The sequence below is a fragment of the Entelurus aequoreus genome, linkage group LG05 (genome assembly GCF_033978785.1).
Source record: "Entelurus aequoreus isolate RoL-2023_Sb linkage group LG05, RoL_Eaeq_v1.1, whole genome shotgun sequence".
Classification (NCBI taxonomy): domain Eukaryota; kingdom Metazoa; phylum Chordata; class Actinopteri; order Syngnathiformes; family Syngnathidae; genus Entelurus; species Entelurus aequoreus.
In genome coordinates, this window is record NC_084735.1 from 14,172,092 (window position 1) to 14,199,586 (window position 27,495).

Genomic DNA, 27,495 nt, shown 5'->3' on the forward strand with positions numbered 1-27,495 from the left:
AGTAATCAGAGGCGAAGGGTGACTATTTTGAAGAAACTAGAATATATAACATCTTTTTTAAGTTTTCAATTCGTGAGTACCCTATTATGAGGTGTGCGTCGTGTACCTCGAAGTCCTGGTATTGCTCCTCAGACAGAGACTTCTTGGCCACCACCAACGTTCTCAGACCTTCTCTGGCCATGTTGCCACACTGGGAAGAAGCAGGCCACAAAATGATCACATCAAAAGTTCCCGATGAAGTAGATATGCAGGATCAAGATGGCGTCTGGTGCACAGCAGAGGACACAGTACAACAAAGGGGCGGATGGCGGTTCATTTTTTGATATGAGGCTGATTGGTTATTGACGAGGCCGACAGCGGGGTGTATTACAGCCCGGCAGGAACACGGTTAGCACCATTGTTTGAGAATATGACATACTGTAATTACTTATCTGGGTCACTAATTAAATCAAAAGCTGCCCCCGGTGGTAAGCGACTCAATAATGCCAATATAATTATGAACAAGAGCAAGACCTTTGGACCAGCAAAGCAGAGTCGACGCGGCCCGCTGATCTCTTGATGAATGTCCTGATTAGCAGAGGTTATTGACGGGGGGGCAATAATAACTGCTGTTTATGGTCATACATTCATGTGTGCAGCCAAACAGACACACTTTTTGTACCTATGAACTTCCTTGCTAAATAAATGACAGTTTGGAGTACTCGGGGTGCACAAGAAAAGATCCATTCACATCCAAATTGCAACTCTAATCAATTTATAATTTTATTTATAAAAAGTGACTTTTTTTTTTTTATTTTTTATTTTTTTTTAAGTAAGAATACATTTTTAAAAGGAGGTTTTTAGGTATTTCCATGCAACCGGAAGGAGCTTTTCTAACCTGTATTGAAAAAGTTTTTATTATAATTATTATTCAAAATAATAGGGGTACCGTATTTTTCGGACTATAAGTCGCAGTTTTTTTCATAGTTTGGCCGGGGGTGCGACTTATACTCAGGAGCGACTTACGTGTGAAATGATTAACACATTAGCGTAAAATATCAAATAATATTATTTATGTCATTCACGTAAGAGACTAGACGTATAAGATTTCGTGGGATTTAGCGATTAGGAGTGACAGATTGTTTGGTAAACGTATAGCATGTTCTATATGTTATAGTTATTTGAATGACTCTTACCATAATATGTTACGTTAACATACCAGGCACCTTCTCAGTTGGTTATTTATGCCTCATATAACGTACACTTATTCAGTACACTATTCTTTATTTATTTAAAATTGCCTTTCAAATGTCTATTCTTGGTGTTAGCTTTTATCAAATACATTTCCCCCAAAAATGCGACTTATACTCCAGTGCGACTTATATATGTCGTTTTCCTTCTTTATTATGCATTTTCGGCCGGTGCGACTTATACTCCGGAGCGACTTATACTCCGAAAAATACGGTAAATAGATTCAAAATTGTCGAAATTTCATTTAAAAAATAAAATAAAATATATATATAGATATATACAGTATATGTATATATGTGTCATATACATATATATATATATACATATATGTATATATATATATATATATATATATATATATATATATATATATATATATATATATATATATATATATATATATATATATATATATATATATATATATACAAGTAAGAATACATTTTTAAAATGAGTTTTTTAGGTATTTCCATGCAACCGGAAGGAGCTTTTCTAACATGTAACCTGTTTTGAAAAAGTTTTTATTATAATTATTATTCAAAATAATAGGGGTACACAAAAAAATAAATTCTAATCCGAAAATCGCGATTGTTGTTCATTCCCATTCTAAATAGATTCAAAATTGTCGAAATTTGATTTAAAAAACAGTATATGTATATATGTGTACATATATATACACTACCGTTCAAAAGTTTGGGGTCACATTGAAATGTCCTTATTTTTGAAGGAAAAGCACTGTACTTTTCAATGAAGATAACTTTAAACTAGTCTTAACTTTAAAGAAATACACTCTATACATTGCTAATGTGGTAAATGACTATTCTAGCTGCAAATGTCTGGTTTTTGGTGCAATATCTACATAGGTGTATAGAGGCCCATTTCCAGCAACTATCACTCCAGTGTTCTAATGGTACAATGTGTTTGCTCATTGGCTCAGAAGGCTAATTGATGATTAGAAAACCCTTGTGCAATCATGTTCACACATCTGAAAACAGTTTAGCTCGTTACAGAAGCTACAAAACTGACCTTCCTTTGAGCAGATTGAGTTTCTGGAGCATCACATTTGTGGGGTCAATTAAACGCTCAAAATGGCCAGAAAAAGAGAACTTTCATCTGAAACTCGACAGTCTATTCTTGTTCTTAGAAATGAAGGCTATTCCACAAAATTGTTTGGGTGACCCCAAACTTTTGAACGGTAGTGTATATTTAAAAAATTTTTTTTTAACAAGAATACATTTTTAAAATGAGGCTTTTAGGCCATGTCCATGCAACTCGAAGGAACATTTTAAACCTGCAACCTGTTTTGAAGAAGTGTCATTATAATTAGCATACCAAATATTACATTGCGAGAATCGGTTTGAATCGAGATTCGATTCCGAATCGGATCGTCAAGATTCCCACACCTCCAGTTCTTCACGTGACTTTGAAGTGTTTGCGCATGCTGACTGAAGCTGGATGTCCAAGGACTTTTACCTCCTCTTCCAGCCAATCGTTGTACTGGACGATGCTCGCCATGGCGACGTCGGCGCCCTTCATGTAGAAAGTGACGTCTCCCGTCGACTCCTCCTGGAACGCAAACCAAAGCGCGGGAAAGCCCGGCATCAAGAGTGTCCTCACGTGAACCCGGGGCGGAGACGTTTCATGAGGTCGGAGCGCCTCACCCGGACGATGATGCCCATGCGTTTGCTCTCGGAGGTGAAGGGGAAGATCTGCAGGATGTAGAAGGACAGGATCTGTCCGGAGGGAGTCTTCAGCTGCAGGGAGGTCAGGTCTCGGTTCACCAGCGTCAGGCCGACGCTCTCCGTCCAACGCACCAGCGCCACCTGTGCACACACACACGTTATGGGGACCACCACTGACGTGCTATTAAAATGTTTTGTGTGTCCACACCACAAACAGTCACTGTGTGGAGGCATCAGAGAGTTATGAGACCTCAAACTCAGCTTTCATTCCGTGCCAGATAAGCGTTTTTCTGTCTCCCTTTTTCCTCCTCGGCAGGAACTGCGGAGCCCCCGAGTGAGCCTTCAGCTGCACACCACTCAACTCTCAATGGCTTCATTTTCAATTTTGCTCACTCAAAGGTTGTTATTATACTCTGACCTACAAATGGGAACTTCCTGTTAAGACCCTGTCATCCATCCCACTAACCCCCGTCCTTCCTACATTTGCTCACACATCTGTGCCTCGTTAGCCTGCGTGCGTGTGTGTGTGTGTGCGTGTGTGTGTGTGTGTGTGTGTGTGTGTGTGTGTGTGTGTGTGTTCCTGTATTTCCACCCTTCTTGGGACACCAACAAGGAAAAGTACCTTCCATATGAGGCCTGGTAAACAAGTCAGGACATAAATCATGGTCCCAATACAGAAAACCATTGCATCTAATAGAGAATGTCTCATTTGCACCCCTGGTGGTGAAATCTATCAAAATTAGGGTGTCAGGTTCAAACACTGATGACATCTATTAAACAAGACAAGAAGCAAGGAATTAAACAGGGACAGAATTCAATTTAGCTCAATTGAGGAGAAATGCGTGGACCTGTACCCTTGCGCAGTGTCCCACCACGCTCTGACAAAAGATTGTACGCCTCCTCTTTTATTTGGACTTTCCCTGATTACATGGAAACAGCTGTTTCTAAAGGAAGGGGGGTCGTAAACAGCCGCTGCCTTTGGTCACAAAACAGTTCAAAGAAAAGGTGCCTGGAGGGGGGTCAGGCCCTGCTTCCTCAACACTTTGTAGATCTTGGGTCAGGACAAAATCTTCCTGTGGATTACAATCATACTTGCCAACCCTCCCGGTTTTACCAGGAGACTCCCGGAATTCAGCGCCTCTCCCGATAACCTCCTGAAAAAAATGTTCTCCCGATAAACTCCCGGAATTCAGCCGGAGCTGGAGGCCACGCCCCCTCCAGCTCAATGCGGACCTGAGTGGGGACAGCGGCGACAGTCTGTTTTCACGTCCGCTTTCCCACAATATAAACAGCGTGCCTGCTCAATCACGTTATAACTGTAGAATGATCGAGGGCGAGTTCTTGGTTTCTTATGTGGGTTTATTGTTAGGCAGTTTCATTAACGTCCTCCCAGCGCGGTAACAACACACAACAACAGCAGTCACGTTTTCGTCTACCGTAAAGCAGTTCGTCTGCCGTAAACAGCAATGTTGTGACACTCTTAAACAGGACAATACTGCCATCTACTGGATAGCCTCCGGAACACTGAAATTCAAGTATTTCTTTTATTTATACGTATAATAAAATAAATATATATATATATAGCTAGAATTCACTGAAAGTCAAGTATTTCATATACAGTATATATATATATATGAAATACTCGAGTTGGTGAATTCTAGCTGTAAATATACTCCTCCCCTCTTAACCACGCCTACAACCACGCCCCCCTCCCCCAACCAAGCCCCCGCCCACCTCCGACCACGCCCCACCCCACCCCCCGTAATCGGAGGTCTCAAGGTTGGCAAGTATGATTACAATACATCAAAGAAACCGACACTTTCATGTCGCTTCCCATCCTACGCAGTGGAGTTTTACAAGCCTTTTGCTTGATAGGATCAAAGATTTTGTCCTCTCGCCGGGAACTCATGGCAACACAACGTTTTGTGATAACTTAGATACAATTATTCTGACAGAGGGATTTTTCAAATTGCCTGTGTGTCGGTTTTACAACATATGAAATAACAAGTGTGTGTAAAAATGTGATGTGCTCCCCCCCCGGCCAACATATGTAATAAGTGTGTGTGTAAGAAATGGAAATGCGCCCCCTTTGGCCAAAATTAAAACATTTTAAATTTAATAAATTACATACTGTAATAACTTGAAGTAAATAATGAAGATTAAAAACCAATTACAAAAAAATTGAGAAAAAAAATGGTGGTCCTAAAGAGGCCTTTTTTAGAGGTCTCAAGAAGGTAAGAAATACAAGAATGTGTGTGTGTTCTTGTAATTCTACCCTTCTTGGGACACCAACAAGGAAAAGTACCTTCCATAACAAGTCGGGACATAAATCATGGTCCCAATAACATTGCATCTAATAGAGAATGCCTCATTTGCACCCCTGCTGGGGAAATCTATCACAATTAGGGTGGTTCCAAAAAGGAGGATTTTTCAAATTGCCCGTGTGTCGGTTTTAAAACATATGAAATAACAAGTGTGTGTAAAAATGAGAAGTGCTCCCCCTCTGGCCAACATATGAAACAACAAGTGTGTGTAAAAATGTGATGTGCTCGCCCTCTGGCCAACATATGAAATAACAAGTGTGTGTAAAAATGTGAAGTGCTCCCCCCCTGGCCAACATATGTAACAAGTGTGTGTGTGTAAGAAATTGAACTGCGCCCCCTTTGGCCAAAATTTATTTTTAAAAAATGAAATAAATTACGTACTGTAATAACTTGAAGTAAATAATGAAGATTAAAAACCAATTACAAAAAAAAATAAAAAAAATGGTGGTCCTAAAGAGGCATTTTTTGGAGGTCTCAAGAAGGTAAGAAATACAAGAGTGTGTGTGTGTGTGTGTGTGTGTGTGTGTGTGTGCATTGCTCCACTCTCAGTGCATACAAAGCATGTGCAAACCATCGTAAAAAGTAGTTACTCCATCTAATTTGCAGATAAGATACGGCAACTGCGGCTGCCACTCTTAAGACGAGCACAAATTAAGATAGCATGGGTCAAAGGTCACACTAAATTTCAATCTAGAGCAATAGTATTTTTAAAATACTATTACAGCAAACAGGTGAAATGGAACGGGACAAAGTTGCAATAGTGACTCTAATAACACAAAGCTGACATGTAGGCTGTTTTTTTCTTTTATTTAAAGCTGTCATTGCTCAAAATATTATAATGAATCAAGATCAATGTCAAGGTTTAGGCGTTAAAAGTAAAAAAAAATAAAAATGTTTTAACAATTTTATGAGTGGGGCTCTTTTGGATCCCTAAGAATTTTAGTGGTATTTTTAATTTTTTCAAACTTTCATAGCAAAAAAAATTATAATAATGAATCAAAATCAATGTTGTGGTTTGTGAAGCCCTTTGAGGCATTTGTGATTAAGGGCTATATAAATAAACTTTGATTGATTGATTATGAATTATTTACCTATTTAAGGCTCCAGTTACTTAAAATCAAACATTTCACTTTGAAATATTTTCGGGGAAAATATTGCATATTTTGTGTATTTGCCATAAAAAAACATGATATGATAAAAAGGAATCAAACAAAAAAACAAAAAAATGTCTAAATAATAATTGACGAATAGATCTGAAGTTGATCTACAGATTTAAGTGTTGAAAGTGAAAAAAATGTGACTTATTTTTAACACTTTTATGAGTGGGGCATTTTGGATCCTCAGAATTTTATTGGGATTGTTTTTTTTTAAACTGTCGTTGCTCAAAAAATAATAATGAATCAAAATCAATGTTGTTATGAATCATTGACCTATTTAACTACTCCACATCAAATATTGCACTTTGAAATATTTTTGCCATTAAAAAACAGTTTTCTATGACAAAAACAAACAAAAAAACAACGAAAACAAAAACAAAAAAAACTTAAAAAAACCAACTAATTTACGGACAGATCGAAAGTTGATCTAAAGATTTGGGCGTTATGTGTGGGAACATTTCGGATCACTGAGAATTTTATTGTGATTTTTTTTGTTTAAACTGTCATTGCTCAAAAAATAATAATGAATCAAAATCAATGTTGTTATGCAAGAATGACCTATTCAAGGCTCCGAATACTTCACATTAAAAAGGGGTTTAAAAAAGGGTTTTCTTTTAACACAATTGGCATAAATTATACATATAAATAAGTAAATAAAATAAATAAAACTTCATATCGACAGATGGATCTGAAGTTGATGTAGAGCAGGGGCGTCAAACTGGTTTTTATGGCAGTTATGGTAACGCTTTTAACAATGAGTAATATATTACTATACATGTATATAATACATTAAAAATATGCAAAAAAATATTAACATTTTATTTTGAAAACTGGCAGCTCAGTCACCAGAATTTTACAGTAAAAGCAGTGTTTTTTTTATTTTTTTTTACAGCATATAAAAAATTGAATAAATGGAATGGAAAAACAATACTACTGTTTTAGCGGTAAAATTCAGAGTTGGCAGTTTGTTTGTTTTTTACCGTAAAATCTTGTTGTTTTAATGTTTTTTTTTGTTTGTTTTTGAATGTTTTAGTGTCTTACTGTATATGGAAAAAAAAAATATTACCAAAATTGATTTTACGGAATTTAACCGTAAAATCTATTGCCAATTTTACAGTCTACAATTTGATAGATTTTTGATAATTTGTTTTGAAATCATAAGTCAAGCAAATATTTAAGTACAGTATTCATGTTTATTTTAACAAAAAAATATTTTTGGAATACATGATAATATTTTGATTTTGATAATATTGAATTTTAAAAGATATGCAATTACATGCATGTTAGAATAATTATGTATAAGTTATCACACAACTCTTATGCTTAAAGGCCGTTACTATAGTTATTATCTATTGTGCTCAAGTTAGACTTTTCTATCTGTGCAAGGACAAAACTTGTTATCTTCCACGGCATATGAGGAGTGGCCTCAGCCGCAGATGTTATCTTTGTTTTAGCCCGCAAACAGCCAAGGACTTCAAGTACCTCAACAAAGATAAGACGACAGCACGCAGACGAAGCAGAGACAAGGCGAAAATCACAAGGCCCCCAGCACATTCCGTCACGTATTGTGCATACTGGAGCTGCTTTGCATGATATGTGTGACCACTCCCTTTAGAGGCGGCCTCAGTGATGTTGACTGGGGAACTCCTGAATAAATAGAGGAACGCGGGAGCTGTACCTTAGCGCGTAGGGAGTGACTGTAACTGAGTGTGCAGCTCCATGCGTTCTCCTCATGAGCTAAATTGAACTCTGTCTCTGCATGATTCCTTGCTTCTTGTCTGTTTAATAGATGTCATCAGTGTTTGAACCTGACAATGCAGTACATGCAGATATATTTAGTAAGAAAAGATTAAGCATTTTATTAATGCATATTTCCAGGCTTTCGCGGGCCACATAAAATAATGTGGCGGGCCAGATTTGGCCCCCGGGCCGTTAGTTGACACCTGTGATCTAGAGATTTAAGCGTTGAAAAAATATATATATATTTTTTTTTTACGACTGAGACCCTTTCAGGACCAAACTTGGGTAAAAAAAACAACAACTATGAATTGAAACGGTTTTAAAAATGAAAAAGTGTGCGGCCCTTAGTGGAAAAAGTTTGGACACCCCTGATTTAGAGAGTCACATGATCGCAGACTCCCAAATTAGGAGGGTGAAAGCGACGACGGGAGCGCGACAGACATGAGCCACTCGTCACCTCTCAGAGATAATTAAATATTGATCAGTCCGAGTGAGTGGATTCATTTGACATTGGGGAGAGCGAGCGGGGATGTAAATAAATACATACATCAAGAGGCACAAATAGAGGGAGATTCATCTATCACCGGGCAATTATCTTTAACTCGCTCAAAGTCTAACATGCTAGCATCCATTGTTCTGCACTTCCTTTGATCCGAGTCATAAATTCTCAGAGAGCCGCTGCAGACATTTAAATAACTTAACCCCTGCACGGAGGTCACGACCTTGGACTTTCAACACTTGCTGGGCCACATTTCCGTGGTCCTTGTTGCACACATGCAGGGGTTGCAGGAATATGAAACTGCTTCTAAGATGCACTACATTGCCAAAAGTATCTGGCCACCTGCCTTGACTCACATATGTGCCATCCCATTCCTAACCCATAGGGTCCAATATGACGTGGGTCCACCTTTTGCAGCTATTACAGCTTCAACTCTTCCGGGAAGGCTGTCCACAAGGTTTTGTGTTTATAGGAATTTTCCACCATTCTTCCAAAAGCGCAACTGATGTTGGTGGAGAAGGCCTGGCCCTCAGTCTCCGTTCTAATTCATCCCAAAGGTGTTCTATCGGGTTCAGGTTAGGACTCTGTGCAGGCCAGTCAAGTTCATCCACACCATGTCTTTATGGACCTGGCTTCATGCACTGGTGCACAGTCATGTTGGAAGAGGAAAGGGCCCGCTCCAAACTGTGCCCATAAGGTTGGGAGCATGGAATGGTCCAAAATGTTTTGGTATCCTGGAGCATTCAAAGTTCCTTTCACTGGAACTAAGGGGCCAAGCTCAAGTCCTGAAAAACAACCCCACACCATAATTCCTCCTCCACCAAATTTCAGGCTCAGCTCAATGCAGTCCAAAATGTAGCGTTCTCCTGGCAACCTCCAAACCCAGACTGGTCCATCAGATTGCCAGATGGAAAAGTGTGACTCATCAGTCCAAATAAGGCGTCTCCACTGCTCGAGAGTCCAGTGGCGACGTGCTTTACACCACTGCATCCCACACTTTGCATTGGACTTGGTGATGTATGGCTTAGATGCAGCTGCCCGGCCATGGAAACCCATTCCATGAAGCTCTCTGCGTACTGTACGTGGGCTAATTGGAAGGTCGCATGAAGTTTGGAGCTCTGTAGCAACTGACTGTGCAGAAAGTCTTTGCACTATGTCACTCTGTCAGTTTACGTGGCCTACCACTTGGTGGCTGAGTTGCTGTTGTTCCCAAACTCTTACATTTTCTAATAATAAAGCCGACAGTTGACTTTGGAATATTTAGGAGCGAGGAAATTTCACGACTGGATTTGTTTCACAGGTGGCATCCTATGACAGTTCCATGCTGGAAATCACTGAAAGCGGCCCATTCTTTCACAAATGTTTGTAGAAACAGTCTCCATGCCTAAGTGCTTGATTTTATACACCGGGCCAAGTGATTAGGCCACCTGATTCTGATCATTTGGCAATATAGTGTACTAATTGTCACCACCATGGCGGATAATAAACACAGCTTCCTCCAAGTAGGAGTATCACTGGAGCACAAGAGGCAAAGGAATGGTTAAGCATGCTAGACACACACACACACACACACACACACACACACACACACACACACACACACACACACACACACACACACACACACACACACACACAAACACACACACACAACGAGCAGGAAGACACAGGAAGCTAACCGCCAAAGCTAAAATGCCGTTAAAATTCCTGGTAATTCCGGGAAATCAGGGAATTTTTGGAACCAGGAAAGGGTGAGCGGAGTGTGTGGATGTTGGAATTGGTTGAGAAGTGTGGGGTATGGAGAGGTTTGTAAATTGCCCATTCATTTTCAATGGGGGGAAATTCCTGGTAACTACGGGAAATCAGGGAATTTTCGGAACCAGGAAAGGGTGAGCGGAGTGTGTGGATGTTGCAACGGTTCTAATCGGATGAAAATTGTGGGACATGCAGTCCATTGTATATTTCCTATTCATTGTCAATGGAGGGAAAATTACCGGAAAACCGGGAATTTTGGAACATGGTTTGCGTGCAATATATGACAAGAGCAGTGTGGGTGGATGCTTGAAAAGTCGGAATCGGGTTTAAAAAAAAGCAAACAAATTTGAGAAATGTTTGTTTGAATGGGAATTCTCTGGACATTTGGGAATTTTGGGAAAACCGGGAATTTTTGAAAATATTGATCCTGGATGATATGAATGGGTTGGTGTTGGAATTTTTTAGAATCGGTTGAAAAATGTTGATGTAGTAACAGTTTGAATTTAAAATGGGAATTTCAGAATTCCTGGAATTTCGGGCAAACCGGGAGTTTGTACAAAAAGAAAAATGGTAGTTTTGTTGTCCAAATTAAGAGGAAACTTTTGAAGGTGGACTGGTCAAAAAAGGTTGAAAAATGTGGACTGTGAAAACTTTCAAGGAAGAGGTGAAAATTGGGCTTTGGAAAAATAAAAAATTCTGGTAATTCCTGCAATTTTTTTTGAACTTGGAAAATGGTAGTTTGATTGTCCAAGGTGAGTGAGTGGATGGTGGAACGGCTCGAATCGGTTGAGAAATGTGGGGTATGGAGAGGTTTGTAAATTGCCCATTCATTTTCAATAGGGGGGAAATCCCTGGTAATTCTGGGAAATCGGGGAATTTTCGGAACCAGGACAGGGTAAGCGCAGTGTGTGGATGTTGGAACGGTTCTAATCGGATGAGAAATGTGGGATATGCAGTCCATTCCTATTCATTGTCAATGGGGAGAAAATGACCGGAAATTCCGGGAAAACCGGGAATTTTGGTAAAGGGGAAACATGTTTTGGGAAGAGCAGTGTGGGTGGATGCTTGAAAGGTCGGAATCGGGTTTAAAAAAATGCAAAAAAATTTGAGAAATGTTCGTTTGAATGGGAATTCTCTGGACATTTGGGAATTTCGGGAAAACCGGAAATTTTTGAAAACATTGATCCTAGATGATATGAAAGGGTTGGTGTTGGAATTTTTGGGAATCGGTTGAAAAATGTTGATGTAGTAACAGTTTGAATTTAAATGGGAATTTTGGAATTCCTGGAATTTCAGCTAAACTGGGAGTTTGTACGGAAAGATAAATGGTAGTTTTGTTGTCCAATTTAAGAGAAATGTTTTGAAGGTGGATTGGTCAAAAAAGGTTAAAAAATGTGGACTGTGAAACCTTTGAGGAAGAGGCGAAAATAGATCTTTGGAAAAATTGAAAATTCTGGTACGGTAATTCCTGGAATTTTTTTCGAACTTGGAAAATGGTAGTTTGATTGTCCAAGGTGAGTGAGTGGATGGTGGAACGGCTCGAATCGGTTGAGAAATGTGGGGTATGGAGAGGTATGTAAATTGACCATTAATTTGCAATAGGGGGGAAATCCCTGGTAATTCCGGGAAATCTGGGAATTTTCGGAACCAGGACAGGGTAAGCGCAATGTGTGGATGTTGGAACGGTTCTAATCGGATGAGAAATGTGGGATATGCAGTCCATTCCTATTCATTGTCAATGGGGAGAAAATGACCGGAAATTCCGGGAAAACCGGGAATTTTGGTAAAGGGGAAACATGTTTTGGGAAGAGCAGTGTGGGTGGATGCTTGAAAGGTCGGAATCGGGTTTAAAAAAATGCAAAAAAATTAGAGAAATGTTCGTTTGAATGGGAATTCTCTGGACATTTGGGAATTTCGGGAAAACCGGAAATTTTTGAAAATATTGATCCTAGAGGATATGAAAGGGTTGGTGTTGGAATTTTTGGGAATCGGTTGAAAAATGCTGATGTAGTAACAGTTTGAATTTAAATGGGAATTTTGGAATTCCTGGAATTTCAGCTAAACTGGGAGTTTGTACGGAAAGATAAATGGTAGTTTTGTTGTCCAATTTAAGAGAAATGTTTTGAAGGTGGATTGGTCAAAAAAGGTTAAAAAATGTGGACTGTGAAAACCTTTGAGGAAGAGGCGAAAATAGATCTTTGGAAAAATAGAAAATTCTGGTACGGTAATTCCTGGAATTTTTTTCGAACTTGGAAAATGGTAGTTTGATTGTCCAAGGTGAGTGAGTGGATGGTGGAACGGCTCGAATCGGTTGAGAAATGTGGGGTATGGAGAGGTATGTAAATTGACCATTAATTTGCAATAGGGGGGAAATCCCTGGTAATTCCGGGAAATCGGGGAATTTTCGGAACCAGGACAGGGTAAGCGCAGTGTGTGGATGTTGGAACGGTTCTAATCGGATGTGAAATGTGGGATATGCAGTCCATTCCTATTCATTGTCAATGGGAAGAAAATGACCGGAAATTCTGGGAAAACCGGGAATTTTGGTAAAGGGGAAACATGTTTTGGGAAGAGCAGTTGAAAGGTCGGAAACGGGTTTAAAAAAATTCAAAACGTTTTGAGAAATGTTCCCACTGGTTTGGATGGGAATTCCCTGGACTTCCCTACGGTGTGTACCTCATCGGGGCTGGAGGCCTGGTAGGTGCGGTTGTCATCGCTGAAGTCCTGGTCGGCCTCGGCGAACTCGGTGTCGCCGCTGGTCTCGTAGACGGGCGTGACGTTGTGGCACAGGGCGATTGCCTTCACCGCCTCGTTGATGCGGCTGCTGACGCTCTTGCGGACTTTCGGGCCCGGCGTCTGGGACTTCCGGGACGGCGTGGCGCCGGACGAGGTCCCCTGGGAGAAGAACGGACAACAGGGTGCTGGGCGCTTCTTTTACCTGGCCGTGGGAGTCAGTAACGGGATTGGACAGGGACTCACCTGGGCGTAGGATCGGACTATGTGGCTCTGGATCTCATCCATAGTGTCCGTACCGTAGGACACGGTTCCGAGGTGCAGCCGCTTAAAGATCATTTCATTTTGCGTCAAAGTGCCTGAGGGACGAGTAGTTACATATTTCACATGAGTTAAGTACACTTCTTTTATCAAGAAGTCAGATAAGGTGGAACCTGGATTTACGAACCCCTCGATTTACAAACTTTTCAATTTACAAACTTTTAAATTGAGCCAAATATGCCGTTGCACAGCGGAGGAGAAGACAACCTCTCCCCATATACGGAGAGTTTGATGAAGCCACACTTGGGAGAAAAACGTCACCAAAAGGGCAAATTCCAAACGGCTCGTTTCCTGGAAGTAATAAAGAAGTCAAGATGGTTTGATAAATATAGCCGCAATACCTCCATAGTTTGATTTCACGTTTCCAGGCCAAATACACAACAGCAGGTACCAATAGGTAAGAAAAGTTGTTTTGCATAATAGGGACCCTTAAATGTTAAAGAGTTGTGTGATTTCTGATTGTTTGTGAGCGCACCATAGGGACTTCTGTAGTTTGTTTGAAGTACAGTACTGTATAGCACTTTTTATTGTGTCCAAAGTGTACAAACCTCGTCTAAAATATGGACTTTTGTCTTAAACTGGAAACCATTATTCATATCTACATTGCTTACGGGGAAATTTGCTTCACTATACAAACTTTTCCATTTACAAACCCTGTTCAAGAACATTTTAAGTTCGTAAATAGAGGTTCCACTGTACTGTAAAGGTGACGTGGTTATTGCTGGCCTCTGAATAGCTTATTCACATGACTAATTTTATATAATTAATAGCCACACCCACTACATTTTAGAAGAAAAAATATTTTATTAATTTGATGGGTAGTTTGCGGCAAAGTTAAGTATTTTTATTTATTTTTATTTAGACAAAGACCTGTTTGGAAAGTATGATAATATACTGTAATATTTGTTGCAATAATGGTTACGAATAAAGTTTAAAAAGTATAACATTTTAAGCAGTACATCTATATTTTCTGTCTAAATGAAAAAAATCAATTACATTTAGTGAGAAAATATGAAGTACTTTGTTGACACAGATAAAATGATGCCGTGGGCCAGATGTGAGTTTGACACCTATGCTCTAAACTAAACAAAATTGATGCTAAGTCACCTTTCTTTCCGAATAAAAATCGATAAGTGAACCCTTAAGGAACCGACTCAAAAGTGGAATGGGAACCGGAAAATCTTATCAAGTCTCACCGCTAATATGTGAAATGATTAAACAAGGGCACTACATCCGTGATGCATCACATGACCTGCAGCCGCCTTCTCATTGGCCAAAAATCTCCCCTTTGTAATTAGCAGACAGCAATGGCAGCCAAAAGGAGGACAATGGCGGTTTTTTAATGGCTGCTGCTGCCAGAAGGTGTGCTCCTACAACGCCACTGACGTGGGAGCCGCGGGCTTTTAACCAATTCCGAGTGATCGATTGCTCTTCATTCTTTTCACCATCAACCTGGGCGATGCACTCAGGCCTAATCCAGGGGGTGTCCAAACTAAGGCCCGCGAGCCAAGTGCATTCATTTTAAAAGTTTGCCGTTATCGGCGCTGCTACTTTGTCGCCATCTAGAAGACGAAGTGGGTATAACAAAACAATTGTACAAAATACAGGAAAAACATGCACTCGCCAAAAATCTTAATAAAACAAAAATAAAGCGGTGCACGGCAGAAAGTGTACTTAAAAGTGTAAGTTGCATTTTTTGTACTTTTTTTTTTGTTGCACCATGACTAGGAAAGGTTGTTTGCATTGGGTCATATAAGTAAATGCTGCACCTTGTTTTATTCAATCAATCAAAGTTTACTTATAAAGCTCTTAATCACAGATGTCACAAAGGGCTGCAATTATTCAGAGTGATATTATAGGTCATTGATCTGATATAAAGAAACAGCAACACTCGTGCCCTTCTAATAATTTTAATATAAACTGCGCAGGCGCTACCAAACACAGATTTATCAATTGATATGATAAATCAAGAACAACTTCAAAAATGATAGTCCAAAAATGCATTTAATTTTTTTTAAATTGCTTTATTTTTATTACATTTTTTTTAAAATGTTATTGCTTTATTTTTATTTTTTCATTGCTTTTTTAAATTTTTTTCATTGCTTTATTTTTTTTATTGCCTTATTTATTTCCCTCTGATACTGTACTGAGTCTTTGATTTTTAAAAAATTTTTTTTTCCATTTTTTCAATTATTTCGTTTTTGAAGTTGTTATTGATTTATCATATCAATTAATTTGACCACAGCTATGACTATTTCAGTGCATCACTTCCTGTTGAAAATTGCACACTGACGAAGACATTGTCGAAACCGGCCTGTGTTTGGTAGCACCTGCACAGTTTATATTAAAATTATTAGAAGGACACGAGTGTTGCTGTTTCTTTATATCAGATCAATGACCTAAAATATCACTCTGAATAATTGCAGCCCTTTGTGACATCTGTGATTAAGGGCTAAATACGTAAACTTTGATTGCTCGATTGACACGACGTGCAGAAATTACTTATATGACCCAATGCAAACAACCAAAATAAAATAAAATGCAACTAATACAAAAGGTCAACACACATGGTCACACTAAACACAACCTGCTCACTGAACTTTGTGGGGATTATATTGAAAAAAATACGACCATTTAAAAAATGCAAAACACTCTCCACACATTTATCTATGTTTGGCGCATTTTAGTTAATTGATATTTCTGATTGATTACAAATATTTAAGAAGGTTGTCGTGGAAGTAAACAAGGTAGGAGTCAAACTTTCACATACTTTTAATATCCAATTATATTCATGATTAATTATATATCCATTATATTAATATACTATGTGTGTATATATGTATATGTACATATATATGTATATATATATATATATATATATATATATGTACATATACATATATATATGTATGTATATATATATATATATATATATATATATATGTACATATACATATATATATGTACATACATATACATATATATGTACATATACATATATATGTACATATACATATATATGTACATATACATATATATGTACATATACATACATATATGTACATATACATATATATGTACATATACATATATATGTACATATACATATATATGTACATATACATACATATACATATATATATACATACATATACATATATACGTACATATACATATATACGTACATATACATACATATATACGTACATATACATACATATATACATATACGTACACATACATACATATACATATATACGTACATATACATACATATATACATATATATATACGTACATATACTGTACATACATATATATATACGTACATATACTGTACATACATATACATATATACTGTACATACATATACTGTACATACATATATATGTACATATACATACATATACAGTATGTACATATACATACATATATGTACATATATAAAAATAAAAATAAAAATAAAAATATATATATATATATATATATACATATTTAAATATATATATAAATATAAATACATATATATATATACAGTATATAAATAAATATAAATATATATAAATATATCTATATATATAAATAAGTATATATATATATATATCTATATATATAAATAAGTATATATATATATATCTATATATATAAATAAGTATATATATATATATATATATATATATATACATAAATATATATTTAAATATACAGTATATATAAATATAAATACATATATACTGTATATATATATAAAAATAAATATAAATATTTATAAATATATATATATATGTATAAATTGTACAAATGAGGGCGGCTCTTGCCTGTTTTGTCCGTCAGCAGGTAGACCAGTCGGCCCAGTTCTTCCGGTATGGTGCTGGTCCTCACCACGGTGCCGGGAATGTTTTCGTCCTTCATGATCATCCAACCGTAGGCCGCCTTCCCCATGTCCAGGTTCACGCGCAAGCTTCACCAGGGGGAAAATGTCGACAGAATCCATCAGCACCAAATCGAATACCACAGTACAACTGAGAGATTGGTACCTGATGGGTATGATGTACGAGAAGAGCACCACAAATCGGAAGAGGTTGCGGAACCACGGGCCCACAAACCCGTGCAGTACTTCCATGACAATGGACAAAACCACCTGGGCCAAGAACAGGGCCTTGGTGAGTCGGTTCAGCTCCAGGTCCAACATGCCCACCTGTGAAAAATGTTCAAAGTACAGCTGGGGGGCCACTTTTTAAAATGAATTTCATGACATATTTTATTAGATATGCTCACCTATAATTCAAAGTTATGTTCAAATAGCTTAGCACAGGCATTACACATTGCTGGCATGGACAGACAAAATACGTAATTTGTACTATTTCTCCACGCATCATTCGGTTTTTGATGGAATTGTCCACAAAAAGTTTGACCCAGTTTTCATATAAAGAGCTCTTGGCCTTCTCTCGATGAACTTCAAGCACACCTGTGAAGTGAAAACCCTTTCAGGTGACTACCTCTTGAAGCTCATGGAGAGAATGCCAAGTGTGCGCAAAGCAGTAATCAGAGCACAGGGTGGCTATTTTGAAGAAACTAGAATATAAAACATGTTTTCAGTTATTTCACCTTTTTTTGTTAAGTACATAACTCCACATGTGTTCATTCATAGTTTTGATGGGACAATCTACAATGTAAATAGTCATGGAAATAAAGAAAACACATTGAATGAGAAGGTGTGTCCAAACTTTTGGCCTGTACTGTAGTTGTAAAATACAAAACTCAAAAGCAGTGAAGTTGTCACGTTGTGTAAATGGTAAATAAAAAGAGAATACAATGAGTTGCAAATCCTTTTCAACTTATATTCATTTGAATAGACTGCAAAGACAAGATATTTCATGTTCACACTGAGAAACAACACATTGCAAAAAAGTTGTCAGAGGGGCATTTTTACCAGTGTGTTACATGGCCTTTCCTTTTAACAACACTCAGTAAAGGTTTGGGAACTGAGGAGACACATTTTTGAAGTGGAATTCTTTCCCATTCTTGCTTCATGTACAGTTTAAGTTGTTCAACAGTCTCCCTTCTCATATTTTAGCCTTCACACATTTTAAATGGGAGACAGGTCTGGACTACAAGCAGGCCAGTCTAGTACCCGCACTCTTTTACTATGAAGCCACGCTGTTGTAACACGTGGCTTGGCATTGTCTTGCTGAAATAAGCAGGGGCGTCCATGATAACGTTGCTTGGATGGCAACATATGTTGCTCCAAAACCTGTATGTACCTTTCTGCATTGATGGTGCCTTCACAGATGTGTAAGTTACCCATGTCTTGGGCACTAATACACCCCCATACCATCACACATGCTGCCTTTTCAACTTTGCCCCTAAAACAATCCGGATGGTTCTTTTCCTCTTTGTTCCGGAGGACACGACGTCCACAGTTTCCAAAAACAATTTGAAATGTGGACTAGTCAGACCACAGAACACTTTTACACTTTGCATCAGTCCATCTCAGATGAGCTCGGGGCTCAGCGAAGCCGGCTGCGTTTCTGGGTGTTGTTGATAAATGGCTTTGGCTTTGCTTAGTAGAGTTTTAACTTGCACTTACAGATGTAGCGACCAACTGTAGTTACTGACAGTGGTTTTCTGAAGTACTCCTCAGCCCATGTGGTGACATCCTTTACACACTGATGTCGCTTTTTGATGCAGTACCGCCTGAGAGATCGAACGTCCGTAATATCATGGCTTACGTGCAGTGATTTCTCCAGATACTCTGAATCTTTTGATGATATTACGGAGCGTAGATGGTGAAATCCCTAAATTCCTTGCAATAGCTGCTTGAGAAATGTTGTTCTTAAAACAATTTGCTCAGGCATTAGTTGACAAAGTGGTGACCCTCGCCCCGTCCTTGTTTGTGAATGACTGAATATTTAATGGCAGCTGCTTTTATACCCAATCATGGCACCCACCTGTTCCCAATTAGCCTGTTCACCTTTGGGATGTTCCAAATAAGTGTTTGATGAGCATTCCCTTAACTTTGTCAGTCTTTTTTGCCACTTGTGCCAGCTTTTTTGTAACATGTTGCAGGCATCAAACTCCAAATGAGCGAATATTTGCAAAGAATAACAAAGTTTCTCAGTGTGAACATGAAATATCTTGTCTTTGCAGTCTATTCAATTGAATATAAGTTGAAAAGGATTTGCAAATAATTGTATCCTCTTTTTATTTACCATTTACACAACGTGACAACTTCACTGCTTTAGGGGTTAGTAAATACATAAAAGTACCGATAAAAAAAAAAAGCAGATACCGATAGACATCAAAATACCAAATATCGGCGCCAGTAATCGGTGGATCTGGAGACAGGCCCGCTCCACACACACATGTTGGTTGTGTTGGTAACTACCTACTCAGAGGCCTAGTGGTTAGAGAGTCCGCCCTGAGATGGGTAGGTTGTGAGTTCAAACCCCGGTCAAGTCATACCAAAGACTATATTGGCACTCAGCATCAAAGGTTGGAATTGGGGGTTAAATCACCAAAAATTATTACCGGGCGTGGCACCACCGCTGCTGCTGCTCACTGCTCCCCTCACCTCCCAGGGGGTGAACAAGGGGATGGGTCAAATGCAGAGGACAAATTTCACCACACCTAGTGTGTGTGTGTGTGACAATCATTGGTACTTTAACTTTAACTTTAATAATGTGATTGATAAAAACCAGCTCCGAGTCTTTGTCATGACCCATCTGTGCCACAGCCATTAAAGACATTAGTAACTGCAGCCTTTTGTCATGCAAAGCGCGTGTACGACATAAACACTGTTATTGCTGGCTTTTTTTCCCTTTTTTTTTTTAACTACTTTGAATACTTGAATGTGATTCACGGGTCAAAGGGGTTCCCATATTGAGGTGGCGCTCTGGAGAAAGAGGGACAAAAAAAGGGGGTGTGGGGGGGGGGGTCCAAAGTTGCCTTTTATTTTTCGAGTGCTCCTCGCAGCCAATGGAGCATGTGGGAAAAAGATGTCAAATAAAGAAGCGCCCGACCCCTTTTTTGGCAGCACAGGCCCGTACACAGAGGGCTTTCATGTGACAAAAAAACCCAGAACTAACATAACATCTCCCTCCGCTGAAGGAGCTCCTCTGAATAGGAGTGTGTGGGGAGTGGGGGGCAAGATGGAGAATTCCTACACTTTTACTGAACCAAACCCACCCCCCGCCCCCCGGGACCATTTTGACCCGGGAGACCGCCGTGACTGATTTATCGGTGGATGTTAAAACTCCAACGTGGATGAGGGTGGGCGGGTGCCGCGTCCTCCACCGCCACCCGCAGAGCCCCGCTACGTGGTTCACGCTCGAGCTATTGAGGAAAATAGCTGGGTGGATTAAAACGGGGGGGGCAAAAATTAAGACGGAGAAGCGACAAAAGCAAAAGGATCCCCTTCATGACGGGGACAATGGCTAGGTTTTTGCAGGCCTTGCTGGGGATCGGATGAAGTCATTATTCGCCCCGTCTGAGGGGAGGGGGGTCTAAAGGGCTCAATTACCTCAACCTAACGATGTTATCAGTGAATAAAAAAACAGATTTTACTTCAGTCGTCCCACGCCATTAAAAGGGAAATGATTTGTTCTCTCCTGTGTGACGACTTGTTGAATGTGCGGGTGAAAGCTGATGCACCATTTAAAGTGTTTTTTTTCCTTTACTGCATTTCACACGTATTGTTGCCTCCCTTATCTATTGAACGTCCACCCTTCCATTTTCTTTCGCTTATCCAAGGTCGGGTTGCGGGGGCAGCAGCCTAAGTAGAGAAGCCCAGATTTCCCTCTCCCCAGCCACTTCATCCAGTGGGATCCCGAAGGGTTCCCAGGACAGCCGGGAGACATAGTCTTCCCAACGTGTCCTGGGTCTTCCCCGTGGCCTCCTATCGGTCGGACGTGCCCTAAACACCTCCCCAGGTAGGCATCCGGGTGACATCCTGACCAGATGCCCGAATCACCTCATCTGGCTCCTCTCCATGTGGAGGAGCTGCGGCTTTACTTTGACCTCCTCCCGGATGACAGCACCTATCTCTATCTCCTTATCTCACTCATTTTGGCCGCTTGTCCTTTCGGTCATAACCCAAAGCTCATGACCTTAGGTGAGGATAAGGACGTATATCAACCGGTAAATTGAGAGCTTTGCCTTCCGGCTCAGCTCCTTCTTTATCACAACGGACCGATACAGGGTCCGCATTACTGAAGACGCCGCACTGATCCGCCTGTCGATCTCACGATCCACTCTTCCCTCACACGTGAACAACACTTCGAGGTACTTGAACTAGATGTGGAGGAGCAGCGGCTTTACCTTGAGCTCCTCCCAGATGACAGACCCTAACTGTAAGGGAGAGCCTCGCCACCCGACGGAGGAAACTCGTTTCGGCCGCTTGTACCCAGGACCTTGTCCTTGCGGCCATAACCCAAAGCTCATGACCATAGGTGAGAATAGGGACGTAGATCGACCGGTAAATTGAGAGCGTTGCCTTACAGCTCAGCTCCTTCGTTACCACAATGGACCGATACAGTGTCCGCATTACTGAAGACGCCGCACCGATCCGCCTGTCGATCTCACGCTCCACTCTTCCCTCACTCGTCAACAAGACGCCGAGGTACTTGAACTCGATTTGGATGAGCAGCGGCTTTACTTTGAGCTCCTCCCGGATGACAGACCCTATCTCTAAGGGAGAGCCTCGCCACCCGAAGGGAGGAAACTAATTTCGGCCATAACCCAAAGCTCATGACTATAGGTGAGGATAGGGACGTATATCAACCGGTAAATTGAGAGCTTTGCCTTCCGGCTCAGCTCCTTTTTTATCACAACGGACTGATAAAGGGTCCGCATTACTGGAGACGCCGCACCGATCCGTCTGTCAATCTCACGATCCACTCTTCCCTCACTCGTCAACAAGACTCAGAGGTACTTCAACTCGATTTGGAGGAGAAGCGGCTTTACTTTGAGCTCCTCCCGGATGACAGACCCTATCTCCAAGGGAGAGCCCCGCCACCCAACAGAGGAAACTAATTTCGGCCGCTTGTACCCGGGATCTTGTCCTTTCAGCTATAACCCAAAGCTCATGACCATAGGTGAGGATAGGGACGTATATTAACCGGTAAATTGAGAGCTTTGCCTTCCGGCTCAGCTCCTTCTTTAACACAACAGACCGATACAGGGTCCGCATCACTGAAGACGCCGCACCGATCCGCCTGTCGATCTCACGATCCACTCTTCTTTACTCGTCAACAAGACTCCGAGGTACTTGAAGTCGATGTGGAGGAGCAGCGGATTTACTTTGAGCTCCTCCCGGATGACAGACCCTATCTCCAAGGGAGAGCCTCGCCACCCGACGGAGGAAACTCATTTTGGCCGCATGTACCCGGGACTTTGTCCTTTCGGTCATAACCCAAAGCTCATGACCATAGGTGAGGATGGGAACGTAGATCGACCGGTATATTGAGAGCTTTGCCTTCCGGCTCAGCTCCTTCTTTATCACAACGGACCGATACAGGGTCCGCAATACTGAAGACGCCGCACTGATCCGCCTGTCGATCTCACGATCCACTCTTCCCTCACTCGTCAACAAGACTCCGAGGTACTTGAACTCAATGTGGAGGAGCAGTGGCTTTACTTTGAGCTCTTCCGGATGACAGACCCTAACTGTAAGGGAGAGCCCCGCCACCCGACGGAGGACACTCATTTCGGCCACTTGTACCCAGTACTTTGCCTTCCGGCTCAGGTCCTTCTTCATCACAACGGACCGATACATTTGCAACTTCTAGGTGTTTCTGTTAAAGGGAGTTTTGCGTCTTGTGTCGTAATTCTGTTAATTTCTCGTCCACTTTGAGGAAGACATTGCAGCCACCGCGCCGTAACGTCAATAGATGACAAAGGCTCAAAGGCAACCTCCTTACGGCCCCCTCGACATAGTTCGGGCATGTGGGTCTCTCCGAGCCTGCGGGTCAGCCTCTATTGCCGAGAAGGGACCCGCGAGACGGCCTTGTTTTCCTTAGGTCACAAAAAATACCAATAATTATAGATATCGACCCATGTAAAGAGATAGCAGACGCCTTGCAGGTGGAAGTACAGTAAAGGCCAAAAGTTTGTTAGCGTTAGCTAATATGCTAACACGTTTAGGAGTGTCCGTGTTAGTATTATTAATTTACGATAGCATTCTTTTTGTATTGTTTCAGTTGTACAAATTCCTCAGTAAATTCACCAGAAGGTCACCGCGGAGTTATTGAGTCTGTTTAGCTGATTGGAGAGCTAGCTTCCGCTAGGTCCATGACAATGACTTCTGTTTTGTTTGATCAGCCATTTTACTGCCGTGTTACAGACACCGTTTGGAAACAAATGAGGTATATCTTAAAAAATATTTCTGTGTAAATAACTTATTTCACAATGTATATATCTGCGGCTTATAGTCCAGTGCGGCTAACATATGGGAAATATTGTTAGAATAATTGTATCTAAGTTATTACAAAACTTTGTGTTACCATGAGTTCCCGGCGAGAGGACAAAAGCTGTCTTTCATCTTACCAAGTGAAAGGCTTGTAAAACTCCACAGTGTACGATGGGAAGGGACAGGAAGGTGTCGGTTTCTTTGATCGATTGTAATCCACAGGAAGATCTTGTCTTGACCCGAGATCTACAAAGCGGAGAAGAAAGCAGGACCTGACGCAAGCTCCAGGCATCTTTTCTTTGAACTCTTTTATGACCGAGGGCAACGGCTGTTTACGACCCCCCTGCCCCTTTAGAAACAGCTGTTGCCATGTAATCAGGGAAAGTCCAAATAAAAGAGGATGCGTGCAACCTTTCGTCGGAGCGTGGGACGACACTGGGGTACAGGTCTACACGTTTCTCCTCATTGAGCCAAATTGAATCCTGTCTCTGTTAAATTCCTTGCTTCTTGTCCGTTTAATAGATGTCATCGGTGTTTGAACCTGACAAATAATTTTTTTTTTCTTCTAAAATTTAGTGGGTGCGGCTTATGTACCGAAAATAGGTATCGTCCTATTTATAAACTTCTACACAGGTTGTTGACGATTATAAAGACAAAAATCATTAGCCAACAAATTTAACATCGGTTAAGTCTATATTTGCTACAATATTCTATCCCTTTACTGACAAACAACGTTGTTCCGTCTCCGCGCTCAGACAGAGTCTGGCAATCACACAAGGAGGCGATCAGGCGTCCTGTCAGGCCGACATCGTGATGTGAGGCCAAAAAGGCTCTCGTGCGACTTCAGCAGCACTCTATTGACTTTTGGGCCCAATCTGCGCTCGCCATATTGGCACTTGTGGCATCGTCTCCTTGAAGTATTGGATTCCTCTCAGCGTGCACATCTGCAATCATCCACAACAACGCCGGCGGAGGACGAGGACGAGGACGCAGCTGCGGTGGCTTTGCATGTTTGTAATCACAAACACCTCCGTCAGCTGACCCTCCTCGCTTGTCTTTTATGCACAATCACATTTTCATGTCATCTCCTCCATTTGAGGACAAAACACTCGATTGGATACTGCCAGATTAGCTTCTCGCTGAAAATGTCATTTCTATTCTCCCTTTTGGGTAATTAGCCATCCCTGCTGACCTTTCCCCCCCGATTGATAAGTCCAGCTTTTATCTGGAAAGTCAAGGGTAAAAAAAAAAAAACTCGCAGAATTGATTGATTACCGATTAGAGGCAGGGGAGGTTTGGGGCGGTCCGTTATGTCGCGGGGGGGTCCATAGTGGAGCATGTGTGCCTCATGCAGCTTCTTTGGACCATCTCTAAACCAGGGCTGTCAATCTCCTTTTCAGTTATGGCAGCTTTCAGCTACACATAATATACACGATAAGAAGTACAATACATAATCACCTCATTATCTTATTACAAAATTTTTGCACCGTTCAAATTGATGGATAACACACATACACACATATATTCAAACAAAAATATATATACACATATATACGCACAAATGTATACATACACACACCTACATATGTACACACACACATACACACATATATATGCATGTATACACGCACACATATATACATGTATACAAACACACATATATATACAAACAAAAAATAAATACACATCCTGTATATATACAGATATATATACATATGTACATACACACGTATGCATTCATACACACCTATGTACACATTAAGATACACACACATGTTTATACATATATACACACACATATATACACATTTACACACACATATATACACACATACATATTTATATACACACATATATATATATAAATTAGGGCTGTAACAACTAATCGATTAAATCGATTATCAAAATAGTTAGCGATTAATTTATTCATCGATTCGTTGGAACTATGCTATGCGCATGCGCGGAGGTTTTTTTTTCTTTTTCTTCTTTTTTTTTGGTAATTTTTTTGGTGTTGGTTTTTTTTGTTTATAAACCTTTATTTATAAACTGCAACATTTATAAACAGCTGAGAAACAATAATCAAAATAAGTACAAAAACAGTACAAAACAGCGCCAGGGCGGCACTGAGGCTACGTCTCATGAGGTGGCGTAAGCTAGCCAATGATGTGTCATGTGCAGCTCACGTGACGACGGCGTCTCCTTTGCTGGAAACATTCGAAAAATGGCGCAGGAAAACACTACCGATAGTTTAGCGGAGAAACATCTTGAGGTTATTGCTTCAATGGAGAAAAGTGTACGACCTAAGTCGTCAAAAGTGTGGGAACACTTTACTTTAAAGACTTCAAAGAAGACCGTATCTTGCAAAATGGCACGGAAGTACAACATTGCTTCAGAAGCACCCGAAAAGGAAACATGTTGGAGCCATGGATGAAGGGAGGAACTCATGGTCTGAACTTTTCAAGTCCATAGTGGCAACAGGCATTCATGAGTTCAGCTTTTTTGTGAGTAACTTTAAAGTAATGCCTTTGTTGCAACGCGGGGCTGATAATGTGTCTCCGGCACATTTGACTCCGTTTTGAGAGAGAAAACGCACGGTTACCAATTTCGAAATAAACATAACGGACAGAAATATCTCAGGTTGGTTTCATAATGGATCAATGTAGCCGGGCCGATAAAGCTATATAAATTATATTATATTATATATAATTATATATATTATATTATAAATTATATATTATATCCACCTAAGTCAGCAGGCCCTGACCGAGTCAACCCCTGGGTCCTGAAGACTTGCGCTGCTCAGCTAACTGGGATCATGCACTCCATCTTCAACCTGAGTCTGAAGCTAGAACGGATACCAGTGCTATGGAAAACATCCTGCATAGTGCCGGTGCCCAAGAAGCCCATCCCATCGAGCTCAAATGACTTCAGACCTGTAGCCCTGACGTCCCAGGTCATGAAGGTCCTTGAGAGACTTGTGCTGGATCAGCTGAGGCCACTGGTGGCTCCTTCCCTGGATCCTCTACAGTTTGCATATCAGCCCCATGTAGGAGTGGACGATGCTGTTATCTACCTGCTGCATCATGCTCACTCTCACCTGGATGGTGGGAAGGGCACTGTGAGGATCATGTTTTTTTTATTTCTCCAGTGCCTTTAACACCATTCAGCCAATTCTGATGAGTGACAAGTTGCTCAGGATGGGTGTCAGTTCATCCATTGTCTCCTGGATCACTGATTACTTGTCTGACAGGCCCCAGTTTGTGCGACTGGGGAACTCCGTGTCGGATACTGTGGTCAGTGGTGTAGGTGCTCCACAGGGGACCGTCCTGTCTCCTTTCCTGTTCACCCTGTACACCTCAGACTTCCAGTATAGTTCCAGGTCCTGCCACCTGCAGAAATACTCTGACGACTCTGCTGTGGTCGGGTGTATCGGAGAGGGACGGGAATTGGAGTACAGGACACTGATCGCTGACTTTGTGGAGTGGTCTCAGGCGAACCATCTGGTCCTTAATGTGGACAAGACCAAGGAGCTGGTCATCGACTTCAGGAAGAGAGTGACCCCGGTGGAGCCCATCAAGATCCAGGGCCGGGAGGTGGCAGTAGTGGAGCAGTACAAGTACCTGGGAGTCCACTTGAACAGCAGACTG

General features: G+C 40.6%; 1 protein-coding gene across 7 annotated transcripts in view; it reads right to left on the reverse strand.

Moving 5' to 3' along the window:
- Nucleotides 1–27,495, reverse strand: part of atp9b (ATPase phospholipid transporting 9B) — a 312,368-nt gene that overhangs the window by 217,916 nt on the left and 66,957 nt on the right. For all 7 annotated transcript variants that reach the window (XR_009826202.1, XM_062047159.1, XM_062047158.1 and 4 more), the window contains exons 12-18: nucleotides 17,478–17,638; nucleotides 17,259–17,401; nucleotides 13,367–13,479; nucleotides 13,064–13,282; nucleotides 2,892–3,053; nucleotides 2,704–2,796; nucleotides 107–190 (exon numbers count right to left, since the gene is read on the reverse strand). Coding sequence is in view for 6 of the 7 variants with exons in the window: in XM_062047159.1 (XP_061903143.1) it covers nucleotides 107–190; nucleotides 2,704–2,796; nucleotides 2,892–3,053; nucleotides 13,064–13,282; nucleotides 13,367–13,479; nucleotides 17,259–17,401; nucleotides 17,478–17,638 (975 nt within the window). In the remaining variant the exon portion in view is untranslated. The remainder of the gene's footprint in view (nucleotides 1–106; nucleotides 191–2,703; nucleotides 2,797–2,891; nucleotides 3,054–13,063; nucleotides 13,283–13,366; nucleotides 13,480–17,258; nucleotides 17,402–17,477; nucleotides 17,639–27,495) is intronic.